General features: G+C 39.2%; 2 protein-coding genes and 1 non-coding gene across 6 annotated transcripts in view; 2 read left to right on the top strand and 1 right to left on the bottom strand.

The window, feature by feature from the left end:
• Positions 1-8,457, bottom strand: part of TRMT2A (tRNA methyltransferase 2 homolog A) — a 13,407-nt gene extending 4,950 nt beyond the window's left edge. Inside the window, exons 1-7 of one of the 4 annotated variants that reach the window (XM_067539846.1) lie at positions 8,343-8,457; positions 6,539-7,147; positions 5,309-5,417; positions 4,513-4,694; positions 3,379-3,493; positions 1,759-1,874; positions 582-693 (exon numbers count right to left, since the gene is read on the bottom strand). In XM_067539846.1, the coding sequence (XP_067395947.1) occupies positions 582-693; positions 1,759-1,874; positions 3,379-3,493; positions 4,513-4,694; positions 5,309-5,417; positions 6,539-7,137 (1,233 nt within the window). In that variant the 5' untranslated portion in view covers positions 7,138-7,147; positions 8,343-8,457. Of the gene's footprint in view, positions 1-581; positions 694-1,758; positions 1,875-3,378; positions 3,494-4,512; positions 4,695-5,308; positions 5,418-6,538; positions 7,148-7,820; positions 7,900-7,983; positions 8,005-8,104; positions 8,131-8,342 lie in introns of those variants that run through there. The other 3 variants (XM_067539847.1, XM_067539848.1, XM_067539845.1) reach the window with 3 other exon arrangements.
• Positions 8,416-24,994, top strand: RANBP1 (RAN binding protein 1). Its single transcript, XM_067539852.1, has 6 exons — positions 8,416-8,757; positions 12,838-12,974; positions 15,994-16,151; positions 17,966-18,094; positions 21,103-21,168; positions 22,338-24,994. Exons 1-6 carry the CDS (start codon positions 8,743-8,745, stop codon positions 22,463-22,465), a joined length of 633 nt encoding a protein of 210 aa, XP_067395953.1. The 5' UTR covers positions 8,416-8,742; the 3' UTR covers positions 22,466-24,994.
• LOC137147610 (small nucleolar RNA SNORA77) lies at positions 21,306-21,437 on the top strand. Its single transcript, XR_010918256.1, has one exon. It is a non-coding gene; the product is annotated as a small nucleolar RNA SNORA77 (small nucleolar RNA).

The raw sequence follows: 24,994 nt of genomic DNA, 5'->3' as shown, positions 1-24,994 counted from the left end.
TAATTCCCGGTTTCTAAAGGAAGTTACATGCAAACTAAGGTTTGCAAACTCATGCTATCACTCCCTTTATTTTCCCTCTCATCCAAATGTTTCATTAGGCTAACATTACCTCTTCTGTGTTTTCAGACAAGCAGTTTACTTGCTCAGGCTTAAGAATTTGCTGGAAGAAAATTATTTGAAGTACAACATTTGTAGTATATTTCCCAACTGGCAGCTGTTCTTCTGTTCTAGACACAGACTGCTTGCTAACATAGAACGTGCCAGATGCTAACGTAGTAAAAAAGATCCTATTAAACATTCACTTACTCAGCTGTAATGCTGACACTAAATATTTAAAATAGCAAAAAGTGGAATTCATCCACTAAAAATTAGTTATGTCAGATGTATGTAATTATGGAGATTAGATCTCAGTATTTCTGCAGCCTCTTTGTCCATACAGCATTTTTTCCTGCAATATTAGCCATCTTACTGTTCTTAGCCAAACGTTAGAAATGTTTAAAAATCTTAATGCAGTAATTTAAGCAGTCCATCTTATTACTTCAGCTCTAATACAATTTAGCACAACTTAATACCAACATTACTTGGAAAAATGCATGGGGAGATATTCTAAACTTTAGACCAAGAAGCTCTTCATATATGTACTTATCACCAGCCAAATGTTGTAAGGGCAAGTCTTCACGATTGGGTGATTTTCTGAAAGGAAAAAAAGCCACCGAACACATTAGGTTCAGTATTACTACAGCAGGTTTTAGCCATGGCAATTTTAGTACAGACACATTTGGGGAGGGTGGGATGGGGGGGAGGAGAAGGGAGACAAGCATGTTAATGGGACCTTTTAAAAAACAAAACCAAACCAAAAAAACCCCACACATTCAGAGACACAAACAAGTTTTAAAAACAAAAGCTTTGCATGTACTGATTTTCTACTCTTACTAGTGAAAAATGGCCATCACTATTACCAAACATAGGAAGCCTAGCAAAGTCACTGAAGAATAATTTGGTTGGACACACAACTGATAGCACAATATTGTGCTTCACTGTAACTGGATGAGGCCTATCAATGCAACAAATTAAATTATAATTGCATTTAATTATTCAATCCAGAGTCTTCAGAAAGTTAATTTTTTGCCTCAAACTGCAATATTGTAAATGAAAACAATTCAGACTGTTGTTAAGGAAAGCTATCTTAAGAGCAAAAAGACCAAAAATTTTGTCTTACTGTCCAATTTCTGTTCTCAGAGGGGACATCTGCCATTGTATAGAGGCAGCTAGAAGAGGCATTTAGTGTTTCTGGAGAAAGAATGGGGTCCTCAGGCAAAGGAAGAGAGATTGATCTGTGAAGGACAGAGGCAAAGAGAGCAAAACCAGACAGAAAACTGGCAAGAAAGGAAGGAGGCGGAAAGAGCAGGAGAAATGTCCCAGAAAATTTCTTCCTGGGTTCTCCACAGCAAAACAAAAGAAAGATATCTTCCTACTGAGGCAGTCACTTTTGGTGGATGTGCCCCTAACCGGCCAGGTTTACCCAGATACAAAGCTCTAGCTGCCTTTATCCAATAAACAAAGGGCACCTGATCCACAAGTAGAGGAATAATAGTCATGCTGCATAAAATATTAGGAGTCTTTTGCATGACCAATGTAGATAATTTAGCAATAAAATGATAATGACACTGCTACTCTTGCTATATTCATTGGCATGCAGGTTAGTAGAGTTACAAGAGAAATGCCACTTAAACTTTCCTTTACAGATACAAAACTTACCTCTGACCTTCCTCTACAAAGTAAAGAGACGTTACCCCACTGTCCTTTCCAGTTCCTTCTGTAAAGCACTTTGCCAGTGAGATTCTCAAGTCATCAAGCTCTTCTTTACTTAATTTCTAGAAGTTCCAGTTGAAAGAAATGTAATTATTATATGCTTAGTTATTTTCCAACACTGATTTAGTGTTTGTTCTGTTCAGTTTTATTCATTTGCTTGTGTATTGAGAGGCACACATCTTATATAGGGAAACGTCTAGGAACAAAAAAAACCAAAAAAAACAATGATTCTAATGACTATATTCTTTTGTAGGGGATGGTAAACGAATATAGCTTGGGTTCTATAAGAGTCACGTGACTGCAAGTGTTGTTAAATAGTGGGGCCTCCTTATTCCAGCATGCCCTCTGTAACAGGCCCAAGACCCTCCTTGGTACATTCTCCCAGATTCTGTAAGGGAGTGCATTCTACCCCCTCTCCCTCGCTCCTATCTGTTACTCCTCACATGCCTGCTCCTGTTGTCAGCTCCTGCCTGTCATCCCCTACAGTCTTTTGTCTCCCTCTACTCCTGCTCATTCCCCCCCATGCCTCTTGTTCTTAACTGCTTTTCCTCAGTCCATCTTTTCCTCATTCTTATGTATTTGAACCAGGCTCCTCCTCCGTCTTGCTGCCTGGGCACCAGTATTGTGGGGGCATTGAGAGTCATGCTTATTCCATGCCCTGTTCCACGGTTGGTCCCGTGGCAGCCAAGAGGAGCCTGGCTCAAGATAAAGAATTCTCAATAGCTCTGGGGGGATGCACAAGTTCAGCCAAGATGACATGCAGGAGCTGTGTGAGGCTAGATTATATGCAGTACAGACAGAACCTTCAAAGCATATGTGAACTGAGATTTTTCAGAGGCTTGCAAGCTGTACAAATTTGAGCAAATTATCACAGATGACAAAAGACACATTCCTGATACCAGGGCAAACCTCTGAAATTTCATACCTTTGCTCTAAAGCATGTCAATTCTGGAGTGTCAATGAAAGAGGTTTAAAAATTATTTTAAAACAACAAAAAATCATGGGCCAAACTTATTTTCCCTAGTTTAGTTTTTGGAAGTGGCTGAACCATTTTAGCTGAAAAAGTCTGAGGCAGACACGTGGCATAGAAAATTTCTGCCCAAACCTTTTAAGCATGATAAAGTTATAAGCAACTAATTAAAGGATCTTTTAATGAGCAGCATTGCGCAAACTTAACTGCAGATTGCGTTACAGGTAACAACCTTATACATAATACATGGTCATGCTTTGCCTAATTTTTATGTCACATCTTAGAGCCCTGCCCCACACAGGGATTCCACACACAAAACAACATTTCCCAGAGACATGCCTATGAAAAGAAAATCTTCAGATAACTGAGGTTTCAAACAAATTAATAGAACTTTCTTTTAAAAAGTCTATAGGCTTTGTAATAAAGAGGTAGAATGGTTATGAACAACACATGCCATGGCCCACCAATGATTATCAGATGAAACATGAGCAATATAGTACTACTATCAGAGAACTTTGCTTAAGAATCAGTTAATTCACTAAACACGTGTCCACTGCATTCAGGGTTTTTTTTCTTACATTATAAAGCTTCAGTACCTGAGGATTAAAATAAGCAATTGCCATGATATGACCATTTTTGCTGGTGCGCACCGTGAGCTGTTTCCAGTGACCTTCATAGGTTTCTGGGCTGTACACAGAGTAAGGGGTTGATCTGAAATTTTCAAAAGCTCAATTACTGAATGGAAGAGAAACATCTGAATTATTAAACATTATTCAGAAAAGTAAAACAAATCCACCATATAAGGTAGAGGGAAAAAAGCCTTTTATCTCTGTTGTTGTTAGACTGCAGCTATAGAGGAGACTGCTCCTCTTTTTAATCGTTTAGTATCCTCTCCCTTGAAGCATCTATACACCCATTGCAATACCATAAGGCTAAATCTCAAATCCAAGCCTCGGTCATCTCTCCCCTACTGAATTCAACCTCTTCCTCCTCTCTGGTTTTCGGGATTCTTACCTAACTCCCTTTCACTTAATCAAAAATACAATAAAAGTATCTTTTCACATTTAGATTACGTCATTGACCTTTCAAGCTTCTTTTTTTAACCTTCAGAGTTCAGCCCACATCTCTATTCTCATTTCTTCAAAATCTCTTTTTGCCCTTTTCCTAACTGTTCCTTACTCAGGAGTCTCCCATTTTCATCTGTGCTTTCCTTCAAGCTGACCTTACATGTGGAAAAGTCCCACATTTTCTTGTGTGCCAAACTATTGCTCTCTGTGATTCAGCTTCCTCTTTAAAATACTTTTCTCTGAAAATCCTTTAAAAAAAATAAATAAATAAATAATCCACCAATTGCAATGAGAAAATTTTCAAAAGAAAATATTTGCACTATTTTGAGATTGGACCATTTAATATTTTGATTTAGTATGCCTGTCCATCTTAGATGCTAAATACCTTAAGACAATAACCGTCCTCTATGTATTGCGTAGTGCAGAACACACTGAAAAAGCTCAATAAAAGTAAATAAAAACTAAACAAATGATATGTGATGAACAATGTGTAAAAATGAAGTATAACGGAGTTAATACAAAATGGGACCAATTTACTTTGAGTTTCAATTCTCGAAATAATCATCCAGCTCTTCAGAATGTTTAATTTTGTACACATTTCAACACATTTAAAACAGCAAAAACCTTTAAGGGTAAGCCATTCAGCCTAATTTAAGTTCTCACCTTATGTAGTCTTGAAAAGCCTTCACTACCTTTTTGGCAACAGCAGGAATGTGAACAGTGTCAAATGGTTCCACTACAGCACAGCTTCCACCTTTGTATTTGCCAAGGCGACAACCCACAGTTTTGTCTTCTTGATTTAAACCCATGCCAATCAAAAATTCACATTTGTTACGGTATTCGGTCTAAAATTTTAAAATAAGAAAATTAATTACCTGAGCTATACACATAGAACCCTACGTTATCAACTGTTCCTGTCCTGAAACATCTGTTATGAACACTAGTCTTAAAAAATTAAATATTAATTTTGTAGTACTAAAGTTTAGTTAGTGAATTTCTTTATCAGTGGTCTTAGACCCAGTATACCAAATTTCAGCCTATATGGAAATTTTAATTTCTGAAGAATGGGGTCTAGTAATGATACTATTGAAAGAACGAATTAGAGTTACGAGGTTTTGCTATACCTGGGTAACAAGACGCCAAAACTCCTTTGAAAAATTCTGATTTTGTATTACAGATTAGTAAACAAGCCTATGGAGAAAAAGCACAATCCAATATTTTTAATTTTTGTAAGATTTCAATTCATGTATAACTAATTTTTTACTCCTAGAATAGTAATTCTATTGCAGTATTTATGCCACAGGTAGTAAAGCACAAGCCTCTACACACTTACCAAGCTACAGATTTTACACTATTGCCACTGTCAGACAGTTCCCCCATCCCTCAGACAACAGAGTTTGTTTACTTTCAGAGTGTATTACACATTATCACTTCATACTCAAGTTAGATTTTGAGGTACCTGTAATGGTGATGCTTTCACTCCCTCTACTGGGCAACACATTTTATTATACTTCTGCTTCTGTACAAACAACCAAGGTAACAGTGCTTTGTTGTTGTTTCCTATTTCCCTGAAAAAGTTTAAACAGATTTACAGAAGACAAGCCTTTCAATAAAAATACATGCATTTAAAATGACTGAATCAGGTTATCTGACTGTAATACAAAACAATACAGGACCATTTACAGACATCCAATTTTATTTTTCTCATCTGAAAAATAAGTTATTTAATACCTGAAGGATATTCTTCCACAAGTCTTGTCAATGGCAAATCAAAACAGTATTTCTATCTTACTGCTACTAAATGCAGGTTTAAAAATCTACATAAATACATAAAACAATTACAGAGTTCTAGGATAAAGCAGATTGAACTGTTGGTCTGTCGCCCCTCAGCTGGAATCATTGTAAAAAGGGAAATACGGCAGTCCTGCATTTTTTCTGTAACAACCTCCCTGACTAATTAAGGAATAATGTTGACAGGTAAAAAGGAGTCCCATCCACTCCTGCTTGAGTGAACTAATGGCTGCTGCAAAGTAGATGATGGGACCTGGGTGGGCATTTAAGCATGAAAATGAGAAAAAATAATAATAAAAAAAGCAGACAAGGTTACGTGTCTAATTACTATCAAGGTTAAATGTTTTCTTTTTATATATAATTATGTAACTGAATAAGGCATAGATAACACTGTAATTTTATATTTAAAATATTTTCCTAGACATGAGTAATACTTTAAAGATTAAATAAAACGTCAATTAGAACGGAGGAGATGCTAGAAGACAATCAGAATGATGTGACTGAAGTCTTACATTTCACCACCTACCAAAGTTTATCCCTTATATAATTGAGAACCTGCCAATTCCAGCTTTTCAGTTGTATATCTTTATTTCTAACCCTGGTGGCTTATGGAATAACTTTCCTTAAAAACCACTTCCCTTAATTTAGCAGAGCCTTTTCAAACAGATCCAGGACTAAAAATATCAAATCCTGTACATTAGGGACCAGCGTAATTTTCAAGCCCTGGGACTGAGGGGGTAATATAAGGAGAAACATTCTTACATATTAAAAGAGACTTACTTATACTGTTATATTTGTGTAGGGAATGTAGAAAAGGTTTACTGGATTTTAGCTGTATTAATCAAATTTTGTATTAAACCTCAAACATTATTAAAGTACCATTACAAAGAGGAATTACTTTGTCAGTTTCTGCAGCACTTGTTCACACTCTTGCTTCTTTTTTGTCAGCTGTTCTTCATATGGTATATTCCACAAAGGGGTCACCACATCTGCTATCTGTTTACTAAGAGGCTCCTCTTCACTGTCTTTTGCTAAAGCTGTCCGCTTTGCCTCTTTCTGTTCAGTGTCCTCCCCTTCTTTCTTCCTCTTTTTTACAATGGGATCAGCTTTAGGCTTTGCAAGCCTAACACTCAAACATCGGTTCTTCCACATGACTCCATGAAGCACTTTCATAGCTTTGTCCCTTTCCTCCTCACTTTTAAACGTCACAAATGCAAAAGTTTGTTTCCCAAAAAGTTTTATCTTATGAGGGTTAAGTCCATATTTGGCAAGAAATTTCTTTACATCATTAAAGCCAATATATTTTGGAAGGTTCTGAATTTCTACTTTATAAATCTCTGATGTAAACAAATCTCCTTTGATATATCTGTACATATCAGGGCAACTTGCTGTGTTCTCTGCATGGCTACTATCTCCTTTGTCTTCTTGCTTAATTTCCACCTTGGTCACACTTTCTACTTCTTCAGGGGCACAGAGAGTACTATTTTCTTCCATCATTCCTTCAGTCCTGTAAAGATTTCAGTTTCACAGATTTAATACTTTTTGAATGAGGACTCATTGAAATTAAAAAATGTTGGCATTTGAACCACAGCGCACCCCACTGACCCCTGCTACCCATATATCACAACATGGTGCCATCACAGTATACCTGGGTTACCACCATGTGTCATCATGGCTATGCCCCTCCAATACCAACACACCACAGCATGCCATACCACACTACCAACGTAGCACAGCATAGCAGTGCCATACCACCAAGGTGCCACTGTGCACAATACCATACTCAGGTAAGAAGGTGTGTGCCACTGCAGCACTCCACTCCGTATTATCCATGTGCCATGACACCATCACCGTGCACCTCCCCCATATGCCCCAGCAAAGGGTGACCAATGCGCCACCCCAGTTGAGCCCATGTGTCACGGTGCAACACCTCTGTGTGCAACACACCGTGCGCCGCCACCCCATGGTGCAACATCACCAGTGGCAGGCTGTAGCACGATCCCTACACACCCCGGCACCAGGACAGCACCCTCGCCCACCCACGCAGCATCCAGCGCACCAAGAGACTAGCCCGGGGCATCCCGCCCGCGCCCCTCGTGCTGTCCCATCCCACACCCGGATGCCACCGCATCTTAGCGCAGCTCACGGCTTCCTCCATGACAAGAGCCACCAATAAGCACCTTTGGGGCGAGCCTCCGCCGGGTCAGGCTCCACCGAGGCCTTCCCTCGCGTCAGTCACAGGCTCGCGCTCCCTGCCTCCCACCCACCACGCCCTACAATCTCCGCGAGCGACCTCCCCCCGTCCCTCCCCAGGCCTCCCCTCCCTCACTCCAGCACACTCACACCCAGCACGTGGGGGCGGAGTTAAAGGGGATGGGGGAGGGGCCTCTGGCGGTGACGTCACGGGAGAACTAAAATGCCTGCGGGGAAAAAAAAAAGTTTTTTTCCACAAATTCTATCGCACCTTTAAAATCCTCCAGCCGTAATAACACACGATTACAATCGTCCCCCACCCCGCCCCGCCCCCCATACACACTTCCACCGCACACGCAGGCGCCATCTTGGGTACTAGAGACGCGGGGTCGCCGCCATGTCGCAAAGGCCGCTGGGAAGCAGCTCGGGAATGGGGTAAAAAGGTTTATGGGGGGGAGGTGCACTAGCTCTTTGGGGATGAATTCCCTTTAGAGTCGCACTGTTCCGACCACGACTGAGGGCTGCTGCAGGTTTTTCGGAGGGAGGGAGGGAGGGAGATTCCCGATGCTTCCGAGAACTCGAATGGGATCGCGGGGAAGTGGTCCGGCCGGACGCCGCGGCGCGGCTGTGATTTAGTTCTGTCAAAGGGTTAACAGCGGTTGGAGGGGGCACCCTGCCCCAGCGGCGCTATCGGAGGTGAAGGCGGCCGGGATCAGGGTAAAGTAGGCGTTTCCCATCAAGCCTTGCGGCAACGGCGCGGCGCGGGCTGCGGGAATGAGGTAAAAGTGGGCGGGGGCGGAGAAGCGAGTAGCACAGGCAGGAAATTCAGCGCCAAAGCCGCGGCGGGGGGAGACAAGCGAGAGCGACGCGAACGAGTCGAGTCCAGGAGCAGCGCCACCTCCCAGCCCCATGGCGGAGACCAAGGTGAGGGGGCCTGTGCTTTGCCCTTAGCGCTGAGGGGCTTTACGGGGAGTGCCGGGGAGGCCTGGGGCTCGGGAGCAGGAGGCTGAGCCGGGGCGGCCTGGCGCTGAGGGAGCGGGTTAGGGCGCTCGGAGACGGCGGATGGGGGCCTGGGGAAGCAGCGGGTGAGAAGCCCGCGGAGCTGTCGGGTGAAGGGCCCCGGGGAGTAGGGGGGCCGTCCGGGGGAGCAGCGAGGTTCAGGGGACTCGGAGGTGAGAGACCCAAGGCGAGTGAGCAAATGAGGCCGGGGGCTTAGGAGGGCGGCCTTGTCTTGGCGGGAAAGGCCTGGGCGGCTTCTCTCACGACCATGCCCGAACCACGGGGGAGGGGGGCGGCCGGGCATTCAGCCTCCTGGGGGCTGGCCGGACACACGTGCGTCCTGGGCTCCTGGGCCCAACCCTTTGCGGCTGCGGCCGAGACAATCCGTGACATCCCATCCGCGCCTCACTCTGGCTCCCCGAGCCCTGCAGCGGGCCGGGGTCGGCTCTGCCCCAAGCGGGCGTTTGAGCCTCCGCAGGCACCACAGTAGTTTATGACTCAGGAGCTTTTGAAGGAGCCTTCTCCCCTCTCACCCACCCCCTCCCCCCCCTTCATGCTGTTAGCAAGGCCGGGCTAGTCGTCCTAGGCTCCCACGTGCTCTATATCGCGGGTGGACGGGATTTGATCACAATACTGTGGTTGGTTTCCTTTCGCCGCCTTTAACGTGCTTATTGTTACTTACGATTCTCTCGTGGCTCCTGCGGCAAATCGAAGTGGGGGCGGAATAAGGGATCAGTTATCTCTGCAATGAGGTTTGTTTATCTCGCTGCCCTGGAGTGGATCACATCTGCAAGCCTGGCCTGTGTTCTCTCTGGGATGCTTTCCCCCATCTCTTGGGAACAGTCAGGTCTTGGTGCAACACTGCAGCAATTCTCCTATCTTGAAGTTTTAATATTATGGCTGTACTTCATTTTCATGTGTGCTAGAACACTGGTGACATTCAACAGGTGTCACCAAAAGCTGTGTTCTAGCATCTATGAACTAACTCTTTTTGTTATTCTAGTAATAAAGCAAAACCAAAATTTGGGATCCTGTTGTGCTATATGTTGTACATACACATAGTGAAAGACAGTACCTGCCCAGAGTTTATAATTTAAATTGCTGAAGGTGAGAGAACAGAATTATCATCATTTTCTAGATAAAGAACTGAGGCACCGATATTAAGTGATTTGACCAAGGTCTCACACAGTCTGTGGCAGAGCTGGAATTGAATTAAGATATACAGAGTCCCTAGCTAATGTTTTTAAGATCATGCTTTCTCCATTCCTGTGTTACAAAGAAACTGTTTGCTAGGCTTCTGGAATGTTCTTGTGGCCTCTTTGGATTTAGAAGAACCATATTTCATTTCTGGGCTGCTTAACTAAGAAGTCTCTTAGTAATACATATATATTAAAATGAAGCCAAGAAGAAAGACCGCATAGCTGCAGGGTAAAGTATTTAACTGGAAGTTCAATTATATGGGATACTAACTCTTATCTTTATGTAAAGCCATACCTAAAATCTCTAAACTGTCTATGTTTTACATGTGTATTAAAGAGGTACTCTCAAATTTTAAAAATTTCTGTTAGAACACCCTTTAAATGGTATGTGCTGACATCTTGAGTCTTCTCTCATTGTTGTTTATAAGATCTTTTCAATAAGAGAAACCGATCATATGTGTGCCATTGTGACCATAGGTGTTATAACTAAAGTTGATTTAAATGCATACAGAGATCTTGCATTCAGATTGATAGCGTCCCACTGTGTATCTAATGTTTTAAATATAATTTTTTAAGAAGGCCATGAATGGTTACTACAAAACTCCCACTGTCTTTTTTTAACATACTTATTTAGGCTGTATTACTAAATGTCCTTTCTCTTATTTTGCAATCAAATAATTTGATACATGTTAATTTTAAAGTCAGTTTATTGACCCGATGTTATAGAAGAGCTCTTCTGTCTCAGCTGTCAGTCTACTTATTCCCTATTGATACTGAGCTACTATATTATATTGCATATATGAAGTCATATAATTTGAAAACACTAAGTGTGTATCTGAACCCAACATTCACATTAAAAATCTCACTTTTCTTAAATTTCACGTGTGACATGACCATTTCATTTTTGGGGTTTTTTTTAAATTGCTATATGTTGACCATTAATATTTCCTTAAAATACAGAACTTGGTCTTTTAAGAATAAAAACCTTGTTTTGAATGCACAGTGTCTCAAAACCAAATTTTTAAATGACAAAACAGATATGGATATAAGTATGTTTCTTAAATTATCTGGGATTTTATAATGTAGATTGTAATCTATAATGTAGATAATCTGGGATTTTATAAAGTCATGAACTTTAGCATCTACAGTTAACTGTACATGGAGACACTTGTAATAAATACCCCTTAAAGGCCTTAATTTCTAATGACTATTCTGTCAGAACTTTGTAAACCTAATAAGAGGAAGTATTACTTCAATAACTTGTTATCCAAAACCAAAAATATGGGAACGGTTTTCCCTAGCCTCAGGCTAGTTTGCTAATTCTAGATTTCCAGACAATACTTGAATCAAGATTTTAAAAATAAAATCAATGTAATATTCAATATGTAATCTCTGGCATTGCAAGACTACCAACATTATTTTTAACCTGAGACATTCTGATATCGTTCTAGTGTTATAATGTTGGGTTATATCTAAAAGACAGACTTAATGCTGTTACTTTAGGTCTTTTGATGGTTAATTGGTCAGCTTAATTTTTAAAGGAACATTGTAGCTATGTTATCTTAATTGTTTGTTCACTGGTATGAGAATGCTAGTGGGAGAGGGGATCTCTTGCTTTCTGTAGGACAAGCTAATTACACAAACCAGGGGGCTCTTTTGTGTTCATCTGCTCACCCCACAAGCTCCCTGTATGCCAGGCTCCCACTGTGCTCTATTTCAGGGACTTTTGTAACTCTTCCATCTACTGTCTAAGACTATGTGCTCCCTGTTTTTCCAAATGTGCATCCTTTCTTTTTCTTTGTGGCAGAGATCTACAATATAAAAGAAAGTCTTGATTTTTGTCTTCAAAGAGCTAGCACAGTGCTTTGTGACACCCAAACCAAAATATTTATATGTGTAAAATAATTTTTAGAAATTTCTGTCTGCACTATTTCCATGCTTACTAGAGTCCTTGTGTATGAACAGTTTCTTTGCTACTTTGGGGTAGGAGGTACACTTCATCATTGAAATGAATGGGGAATCAAATTTTGGGGAATACTGTAAAGTTACACCTGGGATTACAACTTCATCAAAGAAGAAATTGGAAAATGAATTGATTTATTTTCATAATGGTGAGTTATTACTTAATGTACACTGAAACTTACCATGGCAGCTTCTGATTTTACCACTACTTTATTAACGTACTTTAAGGCTGTTAATTATGGTTTGTATGCATGACAGAAGTTACTGGAATCACTAAGCAAAAAACCATGTCTTCAGGCTTGTCTACGCGGTGTATTCATGCACACCAGCTGGTGTGCAAATTCTAGTGCTTTTCAGCATGTGCTCTAACAGGCCTTGTTGACCCTGCTGAAACACGCTAAAAATTCTCTAGTGCATGTCAATACAGTCCTGTTTCAAACTACATCAGCATGTATTAGGAAATCTTTAGTACACCAGCAAGATCTGCATAGCCAGTTAGTGTACCACACTGGTGTAAATTAGTGCACACCCCAACTGGTGTGCTCCTGTGCAGTGGGTAAACAAGACCTTAGGCTGCTGCGTGCTCATTGCTGTGTTTCACTAATATGAAGGAAATCTCTTCTAAGAGAGAAGGTTAATGCTACATATTTTAAAAGGCTGAATAAAATTTAGATATGTGGAGTTTAGACTTTTATGTTGTAATATTTACGCTTTGTTAGTGTATCTTATACTTGAACATTGAGTAATTCCTAAATACCTCTGGTAACATATGTTAAATACAGATGCTGCTACTGTAGAACTGTTCTTAAAATTCCACTATTGCAATTGGGCATTCTTTTCACAGGAAACGCATGAGGAACATGACACCTCCACTGAAAACACAGATGATTCTAACCATGATCCTCAATTTGAGCCCATAGTTTCTCTTCCTGAACAAGAGATCAAGACCCTTGAGGAAGATGAGGAAGAACTCTTTAAGATGTAAGTAGAATGGCACTGGGTATGTATCTAAACATTAGTTGCTTTTAAGCTTTGAATTACACTTAATAAAAGGTAGGGAGGTGACTTGTTGCAAAACACCACACAGGGGTACTGGCCTAAGACAATGTAGTACTACTAAAAAGAAAATAGCACATGATATGACTGTCTGTGCTGTTGGGGTTGATTGGGCTGATAGAGTGTAATGTGATGAAATCTCGACTCGCTAATGGTATCTGGTTGATATTGGAAAAGTTTGGATTAGAAAAAATTAAAACCTGTTAACTTGAATTGTTCAAAAATATTGGGTCTAAAGATGTATAATCATGTCCCAAGGTAGGGTGTGTTTGTTTTTGTTTTTTCCAGGTTTACATGTCTTGCTCTGTGCTTAAATGGTTGGGTTTTCATGACACTTCCACCACTGTAGAATCTGTCTGCTTATTTATTGAATCAATATTTGATAGACTGGAGGTGTAAATGCCCCACTCCCTCTAACAGTTCCATGGTTCCCTTCTGTCACCATTTGGAACAGTCATGGAAATAATTCTTACAACTGGATGTTTAACACAGTGGAAAGAGTAATAGTTGTCTGATGAGAAAACTGGACAAACTGGCTTAATTTGAAAAGTTTAAATTTGTAGAATGCCTTGAACCTTTCCTAAGATGGAGATTTCTCTAGGAAGAAAAGTGTATGTAGTACAGGAGCTAAGATGCATTTCTCTTGCTCCATGATGTTTCTGCTTCAAATAGGCATGAGGCCTTTGGGCAAAGTAGTCCTTTTCAAACTCTCTCTGGTCCAGAGTGTGCTCCTGTAAGAGACTTTGATAATACATGGCTCTCTGAGAATGTCTCCAAAAATTGACATGCATGAGTAGTATGATCACTACGCTTCTCTCTGTGCCAAGGTCTGAGGCACAGTCCCAATAGTGAAAGAAGCCATTCTTTTAAGGTCTGATGCACAGTCTGAGTGAAAGAAGCTATTCTCTTATAAAGACATTCCGTAAAGAAACACTGGAATAGATTCTGCTGTGTAAGGATCCTTTAATAGAGTTTAGGAAAGATCCTCTAAGGTGCCAGCAGTTCAGTAGGTTGTACAGCAAAAAGAGGTGCTTTGACCAGAATTTGCTGAAGGCTGGATGACAATACTCTGGGGTTCCCTGAATTTTAGAGTTCCAAAGAAAGATCAGGCCATCTTGAATCCAGGTAGTTAATCTTCATAAGGACGCATGTCAAACCTGGCTGGCAGAAGCATAGGAATCAACCTCCCCAGAAGGCTATGGTAGGATTTGAACAACGTGCAGTAACTCCTGCCTACTTCCTTTAGGCTATGTCATTTTAAAGTGAAAACTTGCTTTGGAGCTGATCTGCAAATGCTGATTAGGAGGATTTTGGGGGCAAGGAGTACCTACTTTACTTCACAAATGCATTGTAGTACTTGGACCTTTTCAAGTCACAACTTCATTAATATCTATCTCCCTTGATACTATTTTTTGTAGGCCAATGTGTCAGTCATTTCCATTAGCAGAGCTCCTTGGCCCATCTCTACGGCGAGGTCACTACTACCTAATCTCCTACACTAAGGGCTTGGTGGAAGCAGTGTCTTGAAGGAGAAAAAGGAATTACTTACAAACAGTAACATTTTTCTTCCTCAAATATATTGTCTCTGCAAAGCAACTTCCTTTCCCCTCTGTGTTTGAGAGTAACTATAAATTGAGATTCTGAGAGAAGAAACTAACTTAGGGATAGTTTGAGGGAGTGAAGTATTTATTCCTTAGGTTTGTGGAATATTGGGATCCAGAGACTTGCACACTCCTATTAACTGGCAAACACTACCCAAATTGTTCTATGGTTATATTGTTAGCCATGGGATCCTATAGTGTAGCTATGTTTGAAGAGCAAAATTAACTTGGCAAGTAATCCCTTTATTGGGGATATAGTATTTACATAGATATGAGACCCCAATACACAAAGGGAATAGACCCTTTGCTCTTAAAATAATCATTAGGTAATCTAGTCTTGCTCTGTCTTAGTGTGGGGACAAAGAAGGCTTGGCTTGATTTGAAAGTTCTCTTGGTAGAAATACTACATTTTTAGCTAAACAGTCTTAAACAAGATATGCTGTAAGCTTGGTACCTTTTTATTTACATCAGAAAAGAAAATGCTTTAAGAATTATTTGTAAATCAGTCTGCTTTTTCTTTCCAATTAGGGAATCGATCCTGTAGCCCTTATAAAAGGTCACAGAAGTTCATCTTGCAAACTGGGAGGGAAGCAAGCACTAAAGTTTAAATGAAAAAAATTCTAAGACTGAATTAACTTTGAGTGCAAAGCATTTAAATTCATATGTTGGGTTGGAAAACACCCTCCTAATTGGAACTATTGGTGGTATGTGAGATAGTTGGAGAAATTAACATTACCTAGAGGAAGAGGCTGGGTTTGTCTCTCCCTTTTAACAAGTTTGTTAATTAACAAAACTGCCATGAAAGTAGGCCAACACAGCTGGCTTTGTTTGTGTTTTTGTTGAATCATTGGTTGTAATTTCAGTACACTAATTGCATTCCAAATATATATGACAGTAACACAATTCTTCTATAACTGAAATTCTTGTACCCTATGATTTAAAAAAAAAAAAAAGCATGAAATTGAATTTTTGATGGAAGAAATTCAATGCTAACGTGGAATTCTTTCAGCAAAATTTTTTTTCAGAGCACTGACGTTTTTCTTTTAATGACTCCTTTCATACAGTATTCTGTCCAGAGCTAGTGCATTGACTATTGATAGCATGATGCTCAATTTGCCGACAAAATCTGTCATCTTGTACTCTAACTTGCATGCAGTCTTAAAAACTTTTATAGACCAGAAATGTTGGTGATGTCTGGATATATTTCCTCTCTTCTAAAAGCTCTATGGAATCTAAACTTTCACCTAAGACAGGTGGGCTGTGAGGAACCTTCTTATTTAGTATGGTATTTGAGTAAATGTGTTCCTCCATGCAAACGCTAATCTCTTGCTCTCTTTCTCAAGGCGAGCAAAGCTGTTTCGATTTGCATCAGAAAATGATCTTCCGGAGTGGAAAGAACGAGGAACTGGGGATGTAAAACTCCTGAAGCATAAGGAGAAGGGAACAATTCGCCTCCTCATGAGGAGAGATAAAACCCTAAAAATCTGTGCAAATCATTATAGTATGTGTATTCCATTATCTTCTCTAACTTTCCTTTGACTGTCATCTATTTTTTTTTATGTGCAACATAGTTATCAAGCCTTAATAGGATTCATGCGTGTTTTTATATACCCTTAAAATGGCTTGGAAGAACAGCCCAATGGTCTAACAGCAGCAAATACAGGTGCTGTGTATGCATCCAGTTTGATGCCTGTTTAACTTACTAATTATGCAGAGTTTCATAATACTACAGGTAAATATATTTACACCGTAATCAATTAAACAGGCATCAAAATACTTTGTCGCATATTTCAGTTTTGTACTGAAGTCTCTTGAGACTTCTTGGAGATATAGCAGTGTGGAGTATGGAAGTTCTGCAAAGTCTCAAATTTATTTAAAGCAGAAGTTAACTCTCCCACTGAAATAATTTAGATGGCTGAAAGGATTGTCTTAATGTGAATTAAGGAAAAATATGTTTGAACAAATCAGATGTGGAAAGCTTTTGCTGAAGGGAGATGTTTGAAGCAACTGAAAAGTATAATTGGAAATAGCATTTTAGCATTCTCCCATAAACACTACCTTTGTGTAGAAAATGTTATTAAAATTCATTTCGGTGTTGCAGAGTGCATACTGACATCATAAGATGAGTTCTAATGTTCAAAATGGCATCCAGATCTTTGCCAAATACTCTTGCAATATAGATATTATGGCATTCTGGCATGTGTTTGAAAATAGACAATGTTCTTTATATGCTTATGGATCCTGTACTTATTAGATAGATCAAAGGCCCAGAAATGAACAACAACTGGAACTATGGGTTCATCAAGCTCGTGACTTTGCTTAAACTACAGTTTCTCTAGTTTAGTTCACTTACACTCGTTTACCTTTTTCTGGCGCAACAAAGCAGTTAAAAATATACTGTTCTCAATTGAATACTTGTAGAATTTGTCACAGGATATCAAAACAGAATCTTGAGAGTTTAAAAGGAGGCGGGAGAAATCACAGTATAACCTCAGATTCACGAACACCAGAGTTATGGAACTGACCAGTCCACCGCACACCTCATTTGGAACCAGAAGTACACAATCAGACAGCCGCAGAGAGAAGGAGAGAGAGAAAATATAGTACTGTACTGTGTTAAATGTAAACTACAAAAAAAAGGAAAGCAGCATTCTTCTTCTGCATAGTAGTGTTGCAAAGCTGTATTAAGTTAATGTTCAGTTGTAAACTTTTGAAAGAAGAATCATAACATTTTGTTCAGTTACAAACTTTTCAAGATTTATGAACAATCTCCATTCCGAGGTGTTCATAACTGAGGTTCTACTGTAAATGAATAATTTCCGAGGGAAAACTCAGAGCTATCTATAGTACATAAGATTACCAGCAGTGGAAAGGAAGAAATTTTACTATTTTATTTGGGTGCTCTTGTGCCTTCCTTTGAAGCATTTGCATTGGCCACTATCAAAGAAAATACTTTTAGACCATTGATTTTTTTCAGAAGGGGAACTTTACATTCTAAAATGGGATTAAATAGGACCTGAGACTTTTTTGTAATTGGAATAGAAGTGTGTGGTTAGCACTCTGTTTGGCAGTATTGGCCTCCCATTGCAGGCTGTTCTGGGATGTGGGACAGAACAATATGGGTACCACCTATTTTTTCCCCCTCCATTTCAGCTAAAAATAACTTAGCATTACAATTCCTGGTGAGGTATAACATCTTTTATTCACTTAATCTTACCAAAAGCTAACTTTTTTTAAGGTACTTGCGGGCTGGTGTGGAAATGTATTTCAAAATAGTCCTACTTGTATATAACAATCAGTCCTTTTTCTTTCTAGTTACACCTTTAATGGAGCTGAAGCCTAATGCTGGAAGTGACAGGGCATGGGTCTGGAACACACATGCTGACTTTGCAGATGAAAGTCCTAAACCTGAACTCTTGGCAATCCGGTTTCTAAATGCAGAAAGTGAGTGATGGCACAAGATCAGTTTCTTCTGATGCTTATACTCTGTCCCTTCCACAGTAACCTCAGGCCATTTAATACTGCACAGTATTTTACAGTAAATGCACAGAAAGTAGTTACTACTACCTTTTTTAGCTCCCATGATCGAAAAGCATAAACGTTCCTTGTATTTTTAAAGAGAATAGGAATAAGGTCCAAAAACCTCATTTGCCCATGGAAAACCACTCTAATATTTGCCTATGAGGACTGTCATTTCTATTAAATAGCACTGCAGCAGAATTAAATCAAAGTGCAACTAGTTAATGCTCAGAATATGTAGACAAATGGAGCAGTTATGCATTCAGTAGTAGCCAACACCACCTTAGCACTATCACATTTCTTTGCTTTGATAAGTGTGCTGATATTCTGTGTTCAAGAGAGCTTGTTAGTATTTCCGAATAATTTTAATGCAGTAAAACTCCAGGACTTCCGTGTATTTACCTTTCATTAATTACCTCACTTCCACTTTTTAATGAAGATTAAATTGTGACATTACAAATCTGGAAATCATCACCTTGTATTGTCTTCCATTCAGACCCGTCTCCTTAGAATCACATACTTTACTGACTGTTACACTGAACAAGTTAATATCCATTTGCCTCTTCCTTTTAACATATCAAGTGAAATATCCACTAAGTGGAGTGCAATAATCATAACATCCCCTGATAACTTGGAGAATGGGTTATAGTAAATCTTCTAGATAAGTTATTTTTTAAAATCTATATATTGTTTGGTATAATGCTCCCAAAGTTAGCATAGTTAGACCATTCAGAGAGAGGGTGTAAGATTCTGATTCTGTTCTTTCATGTTAATTAAAGGCTTTGAGCGTTGTGGAGGAATCACACTCCTGTTGGTCAGAACAGGCAAATTCTCACATCTGTTAGTTTGATATTTTGAGCTATCTAATTTGACACTGGAGTATCTCCTCTAGGGTAATTTAGGGAATAGATACAATGGTTTAGGGAATTGGGGGCGAAATTATTTGTATCTTAGTAGCACCTGAGGACTCCAGCCAGGAGTGGTATGGGACTGTAAAAACATAGAATGGAAGGCACTCTCTGCCTTTAAATTCCTTACAAAAGACAAGTGACAAATTGTAGTGGTTTGCTTGGAATTCCCTACTTGGAATGCCAAATTATGCATTCACTCCTAAATAGAACATGCAAAGACTAACTGAGAAATAAAATGAGAATTGGAAAACAAAATGGCTGCCACACTTCTTCCCATGCTTCCCCTCGTCCCCCCAAGATGGCTACTGAGTTAGTGAGCTGCTCTCTGGGGTTGATGAATCCCCTTCTGCCTGTGACTCAGGAATCCAAGGAGAGTACTGTGGTGACTGCACAACCAGCTTAATCGTTCTCTTCCGGCTCCTGTCTATTCTAGTGATAGCTCTTGTAATGAGTGAAGGACTTCTCAATACAGCTGTTCTCACTAGCTTTTAAGCAATGAATGCAGCAAACAGTGTGTGGCAGTCAAAGACCATCACAACTGCTGGCTGCTTCTTGTGCATCCCAGATAGCATGAGTCTGAAAGCTACTAGTCCTGTGCCCAGTGGGATAGCCAAGTTAAAACATCTGGCTTGGCATGTAGGAGGAAGGTAAGATGGTAGTAAGTGAAAATGCTACCAACATGTTCCTTTGCACCTTGTGGCAGATCCAGGGGGAACTTGGAGAATGATGGAAAAGTAAAAAGTAGGCTATATATTAATAAACAACAAACAGTGTTTTCTTCTGTTGCACCTTTTTAATAGTGCATCCTTTCTTAATCAGATTTTCACTGAAACCAAGCCTTCTATTTAAACTCCTGGATCCCCTCCAAAAAACCAGTCTACTTGGAAGAATAAGCTTATAGTTGAGATTTTAAAGTTATCTCTGAGTTATGGGAGTTGAGGGAGGGCTTTCTTTGCTTTCTGTGTACACTGCCTGTAGAAAGCAGACTGGTGGAGTTCATAGGCAAAGAATTAAAGTTCAGTTCTGGGTCCTGCCAAGTGGTGTCAGTATGCATGGTGAACTCCCTTTCAAGGATTCTCCCTTGAAAATGCAGAAAGAGGGCATACATTCCAAAGAGATTCTAAAAAATTCTGACTTCATATCCAGTCTCTAAAAATGTGCTTTTTCCTGGGGAGCAATAGTGACCTCAAGTGGCTAGTCAGGCTATCTCAATTTGGGCTTTTCAAATGATCCTTTCTAATTCTATTTGAAAGTGGCTTGACTGTGGTTATCGCTTTCAGTTAGGAGGGGTTGGATGGATGCTTATTGTAACTGAATTGATAGAAACTTTTTGATAATGGCTGCTATCTTTGACTTAGAGCTTTTATTCAGAACCAGTCACTTAGACTGAAATGTATTGAAGTATGCAGTCTCCAAAATAAATTCTGGTTAGGTGTAACCTGAGCCATGTTACTTGGATCTGTTTACTGATAGCAGTACGTATGTGTGGTTTTTATTTAAACTGTACATTTTGTGCTTATGAAAGACTGGATTTTCAACTTGGGAAATTCTCCCTTCAGGATGGTTAAACTTGCCATTCCTCCTTAGCAGTGTCCTGACAGAACCATCTCTAGGTTTGAGAAAATAAATGTGTCCCTGGCCTCTCACTGTGGACAAGTATGTGTGGTAAACTTCTGATGTGAATGCCTAGTAGTTGGGGTGTAGATAGAAGTTCAGCTAGTTTAAAATGCTGCTTAGGAGCAGAAACTCTAAGCTGAGAGCTCTGCAGAAAACCCACTGAAAGGTGCAACATCCACTGCTTCTTTGGAAAGTATTTAAATAATTGAAGCCTATATACTTAAGTTCGCTTGAACTCAGATGAAATCCGCTAAGTATATATTTCTAGACAAAAAGGCAGTCAAACTAAAACGTAGACTTGAGTTTGTCTCAGTATAAATGTCTGTTTCAGAACAAATAGATCTAAAGAATAGAGGCATTGTAACTAACAAGATAACGAAGAAACATTTTATTTCCTTCAAACAGATGCACAAAAATTCAAGGCAAAATTTGAAGAATGCAGGAATGAGGTAGACAAGACAGCAAAGAAGGGTAAGATGTTAGTCTCCTCTTGGAATTTATATGCGTGCTTCCCTTTTTGTGTCCCCTCCTTTTCAAAGTTTTTAATGGCTATGGTGGGAGCCAGGAAATATCCTTAGGTTACTCACTATAATATTTGATGCCTCTTGGCAGACTCACTCTGTGCCTGACTGCAATCTTCAGTCCAGGGGCTTTTTCAGTCTGCTAGAGTAATGGTCCAAGATGTTGAAAACACGTCTTTCTTTGTAGAAGACCGTTGCAATTGCTCCTGGTACATTAATTTTTAGGACAGTTATTATAGAAATGCTTTTCATTGTTTAAACACTAAAAAGTATACTACATTTGAGTAACTGTTTTACCATATTGATTTTTATCTTTCTATGTCCTCAAGTAAACACCACAGTTACATGATAATATTTTTAAACTAATTTTTTAACCTTGTTTCATTTTGTTCAAATTGTAAAGTTACTTTATCAATTTAATTTGATAGCTTTCTATGACTGCTTCAGTAACAAATATAATGGAGAGAAGCTCTCTGAACAAATAACTTCAATTGCATATAGAGATTAAAATTTAGAATGGAATTCTGAGTTTAAAGGAATAAAGGGTGGACTCTGCCTGAAGAATTTGAACTGCAGACCAGTAAATCTGAGTGGTTAGGCAATGCAGGGAACCGAATTCCCTTGTAAATTGTAGTCTTAATTTTGTTTCACCCAAGCAAAGATGTTGGAGTGGAGGGGGAGAGGAGGTTAGATCCAAATTGCAAATAACTCCTTATTTGGATAAGAATATTTAGGGAGCTGGATGTTGTAGGCAACTGGCACATCCGATTACACAAGATATGCCTTGTCAGTAGTTACCCTGTAGCAATCAAAGAACTATGTTTATGGGCGTACTATCCAGTTCAGTCAGCAAGTATGGCCTAGTGTAGTGATTTTTTTGAAGGGTTGGAAGGGAAAGGAGTGAGTCTACATTAATTTGGCATGGACTGGATCACCAAGGGAAAGAAACTGAATTATATCAGTGTATGGCAGAGTTCAAAGCATTCAAAAAACACTTCATCCTTATCCTCTCAAACCAATTATACTCTGTCATTAGTAAAACAAGTTAACACAGCCTTCTCATTGTTAATTAAATCTACCATACTGTGTGTGTAACTCTTCTTCCAAAAAATCTCTTAGCAGGCACAGAGAAAAATGATAGTGCTGACAAAGTTGCTGAGAAATTAGAACAGCTTTCAGTAAAAGAAGAGAGCAAAAAATCTGAGAAGAAAGAAGAGACCAAGGAAAAAACTGAAGAAAAGCAATAAATCATCTTGGGCCTTGTGTTTTTTCCTTAATTTTTTTAATTTTTACAAGGGACTTTATAAAGAACTGAATTCCAGCATTCAGGTTGTTTTTTCTAAGCTTTTGCCCTTTTGAAGATGTCTTCAGAAAATCCATTCCCCAGTCATGAAAATGTACTGTGCTAACTTTCTTTTCCATAGTGGAAACACTTATTTATAGTCATCCAAAAGAGTGAATAAAACAAATTTGAAAACAGCATCAAAGGACAGAACTGAGTTTTCTATACACTTCAAACACTTATGATTACAATTCTTACACTTGGTGTTTACATATTTCAGGGTGCGTATCTTCATATGAGTGATGTAATCAGATTAGATTAAATGCATTTTAATCCTTCCTGTTAGTAAAATTATGCAGACATTTCTTGTATGGTATGTTATGTTAAATTAGTAGGCTTAAGCAGGCCTCTTACACCAGTTTTGTGTGTTTGTGTTGCTAATTGAGGATTATTCTTGCTTGACTGGGTACATGCAATTTTCTTTAGCAGACCTGTGTACCTATGCTTCCTACAAGGCTATAGTGCCACAGAATTCTGGATGGTGGAACTTATAATACTCCTGGCACAACTCATCTGGCATGATGGTCACTTGTGGCAGACAGTGGTGGAAAAAGGCATCTTTTGAACTAGCATTGTGTGTAATTTAACATAATCTCATATAGGCTCTTTAATTACAAAAAGATAAGAAAGCAACTACTTTTAACAAGTCTTAATGACTTTCAAAAGCTCTCAACTATACTAAAGGGTCAAGAGAGTGTTTGTGTTATAAGCAGGTTTTATAAGTTCTTTTCTATATTGTAGAAAGGACCATAGATCATTCATGATGTGCCATTCACTGACTCTTAAGGACCATCTAATTACCAGAGATACCATTAAGTAGACATAAAAAGTAGGGATGAAACTAATCTTGTTAGTCATTTGGTATAACATGTCATAGAGTTCCCCAAACCAAAGCTTCCCAAGTTATTTGCTGTGTGCCCCACCACCACCATTATGTGAGTGGCATCAGAGGGTCCCCCTACTCCTGCTGAAAGTGAGTCACTGAGACAATCAGATGGCAAAACTCAGCTGGGCCGCCCTGTGTAAGCCCATAGTAGAGCAGACTAGGGCTTCTCACCTTGCCTTTCATTCCTGCAGAGTTTCAAATAAATGGGGCTATGGCTTTCTGGTCCAGTGCAGGGCAGCAGACAGGAGAATTCTCAAGATCAGTGGTGAGAGATTGTGGGGGAGAAGCAGCAGGCTACAGGCAGAGCTGTCTTGCCCCAAACCTTGTGTGCTCTTGCTGCTGCCCTAGCCTGGACATCTGTAGGCTTTTGCCCTATCTCGCACCCCAGATAACCTCATCCTACAGTTTGAAACCCAGTGGTGTAGGCAATACATTTTAGTAATCACTTTCTAAATTTTGCACTGATATGTTCAGAACTTGCAATCGCTTTACCAGAATCCAGGACTTGAGGAGTTATAAAGCATTTTTCTGCAATGCAATGCATTATACGATAGGAGGAGGTCCTAACACTACTTCAAAAATATTAAATCTAGAATTTAAATATGCAAGCTGGAATATTATATTAATACACTCCCAGAATGGGAATAAGTATTATAGTTCAAGCTGCTCCCTTAACAGTGGTTATTAGCAATGGATCTACCTAGTTTCTGACTCCGGCTAGAGAGTTGGAAGACTTAAACTAGGGTAGAAAACACAATGTATATTGTGAAATAGCCTTTTTATGAGATTTCATTTAGTAAATGTCTTAATTTTTGGCAGACAATTTCCTTGTAGAAAGATGTTGACAAAACTATCCGTAAAATTATTTAAAAATAAACTTGATGTAGTCTTTGGTCACCACACCTCTGAAGTTGATGATGATAATATCTAAAAGAGAGAACTGAATGCCAGTAAAGAGGGTCGAAAAGCTTGCTGACTCCTCTGTCTAGATTCCTCAATGTATGAAACAAATTATCCAAGACAAGAAAACTACATGGAAAATGAGCATTACATATGCTTTAAATTTGCATAACTATCTTTTGATGTAAATCAATCAAATCTGGAACTATAAAGAAGGTACTCATTTTATATTAAAGGAAAAAAAAACTTGATATGGGCAAATTTCATTTCTCTTCCTCTATTACTAGCACAGCAGATTTCCAACAGTACTGTCTGGTGTGGGATTTGCCCCTTCCAACCACCAGATATATATATCAAATGTTTATTTCCCTAGGATCTTTATAAGTCTAAAACAAATACCTCCGTAAAGGATCTCAGTAGCATGATGTATTTGATGTTTGTGTTTTTGATTTAAGATAGCGTTGTGTGTTTCCAGTTACTTAATTTTACTGCCATCTGAATGTAAAAGCCAAAATGTTACGTATCCATGAAAGCCACTGTAGATTTAAATGGAAGTTGACAAGCAATGTTTTTAAATTGTTAAAGGGGAGGTGAAGTTTACAAATCTAATTTCAAAATAAAATATACATTAAATTTTTTCATTTAAAA

This window comes from Emydura macquarii, unplaced genomic scaffold, assembly GCF_026122565.2.
Source record: "Emydura macquarii macquarii isolate MOO-44397 ecotype Brisbane River unplaced genomic scaffold, CSIRO-AGI_Emac_v2 contig_554, whole genome shotgun sequence".
NCBI classification, from domain to species: domain Eukaryota; kingdom Metazoa; phylum Chordata; order Testudines; family Chelidae; genus Emydura; species Emydura macquarii.
This window is presented reverse-complemented; position numbering and strand designations above follow the sequence as displayed.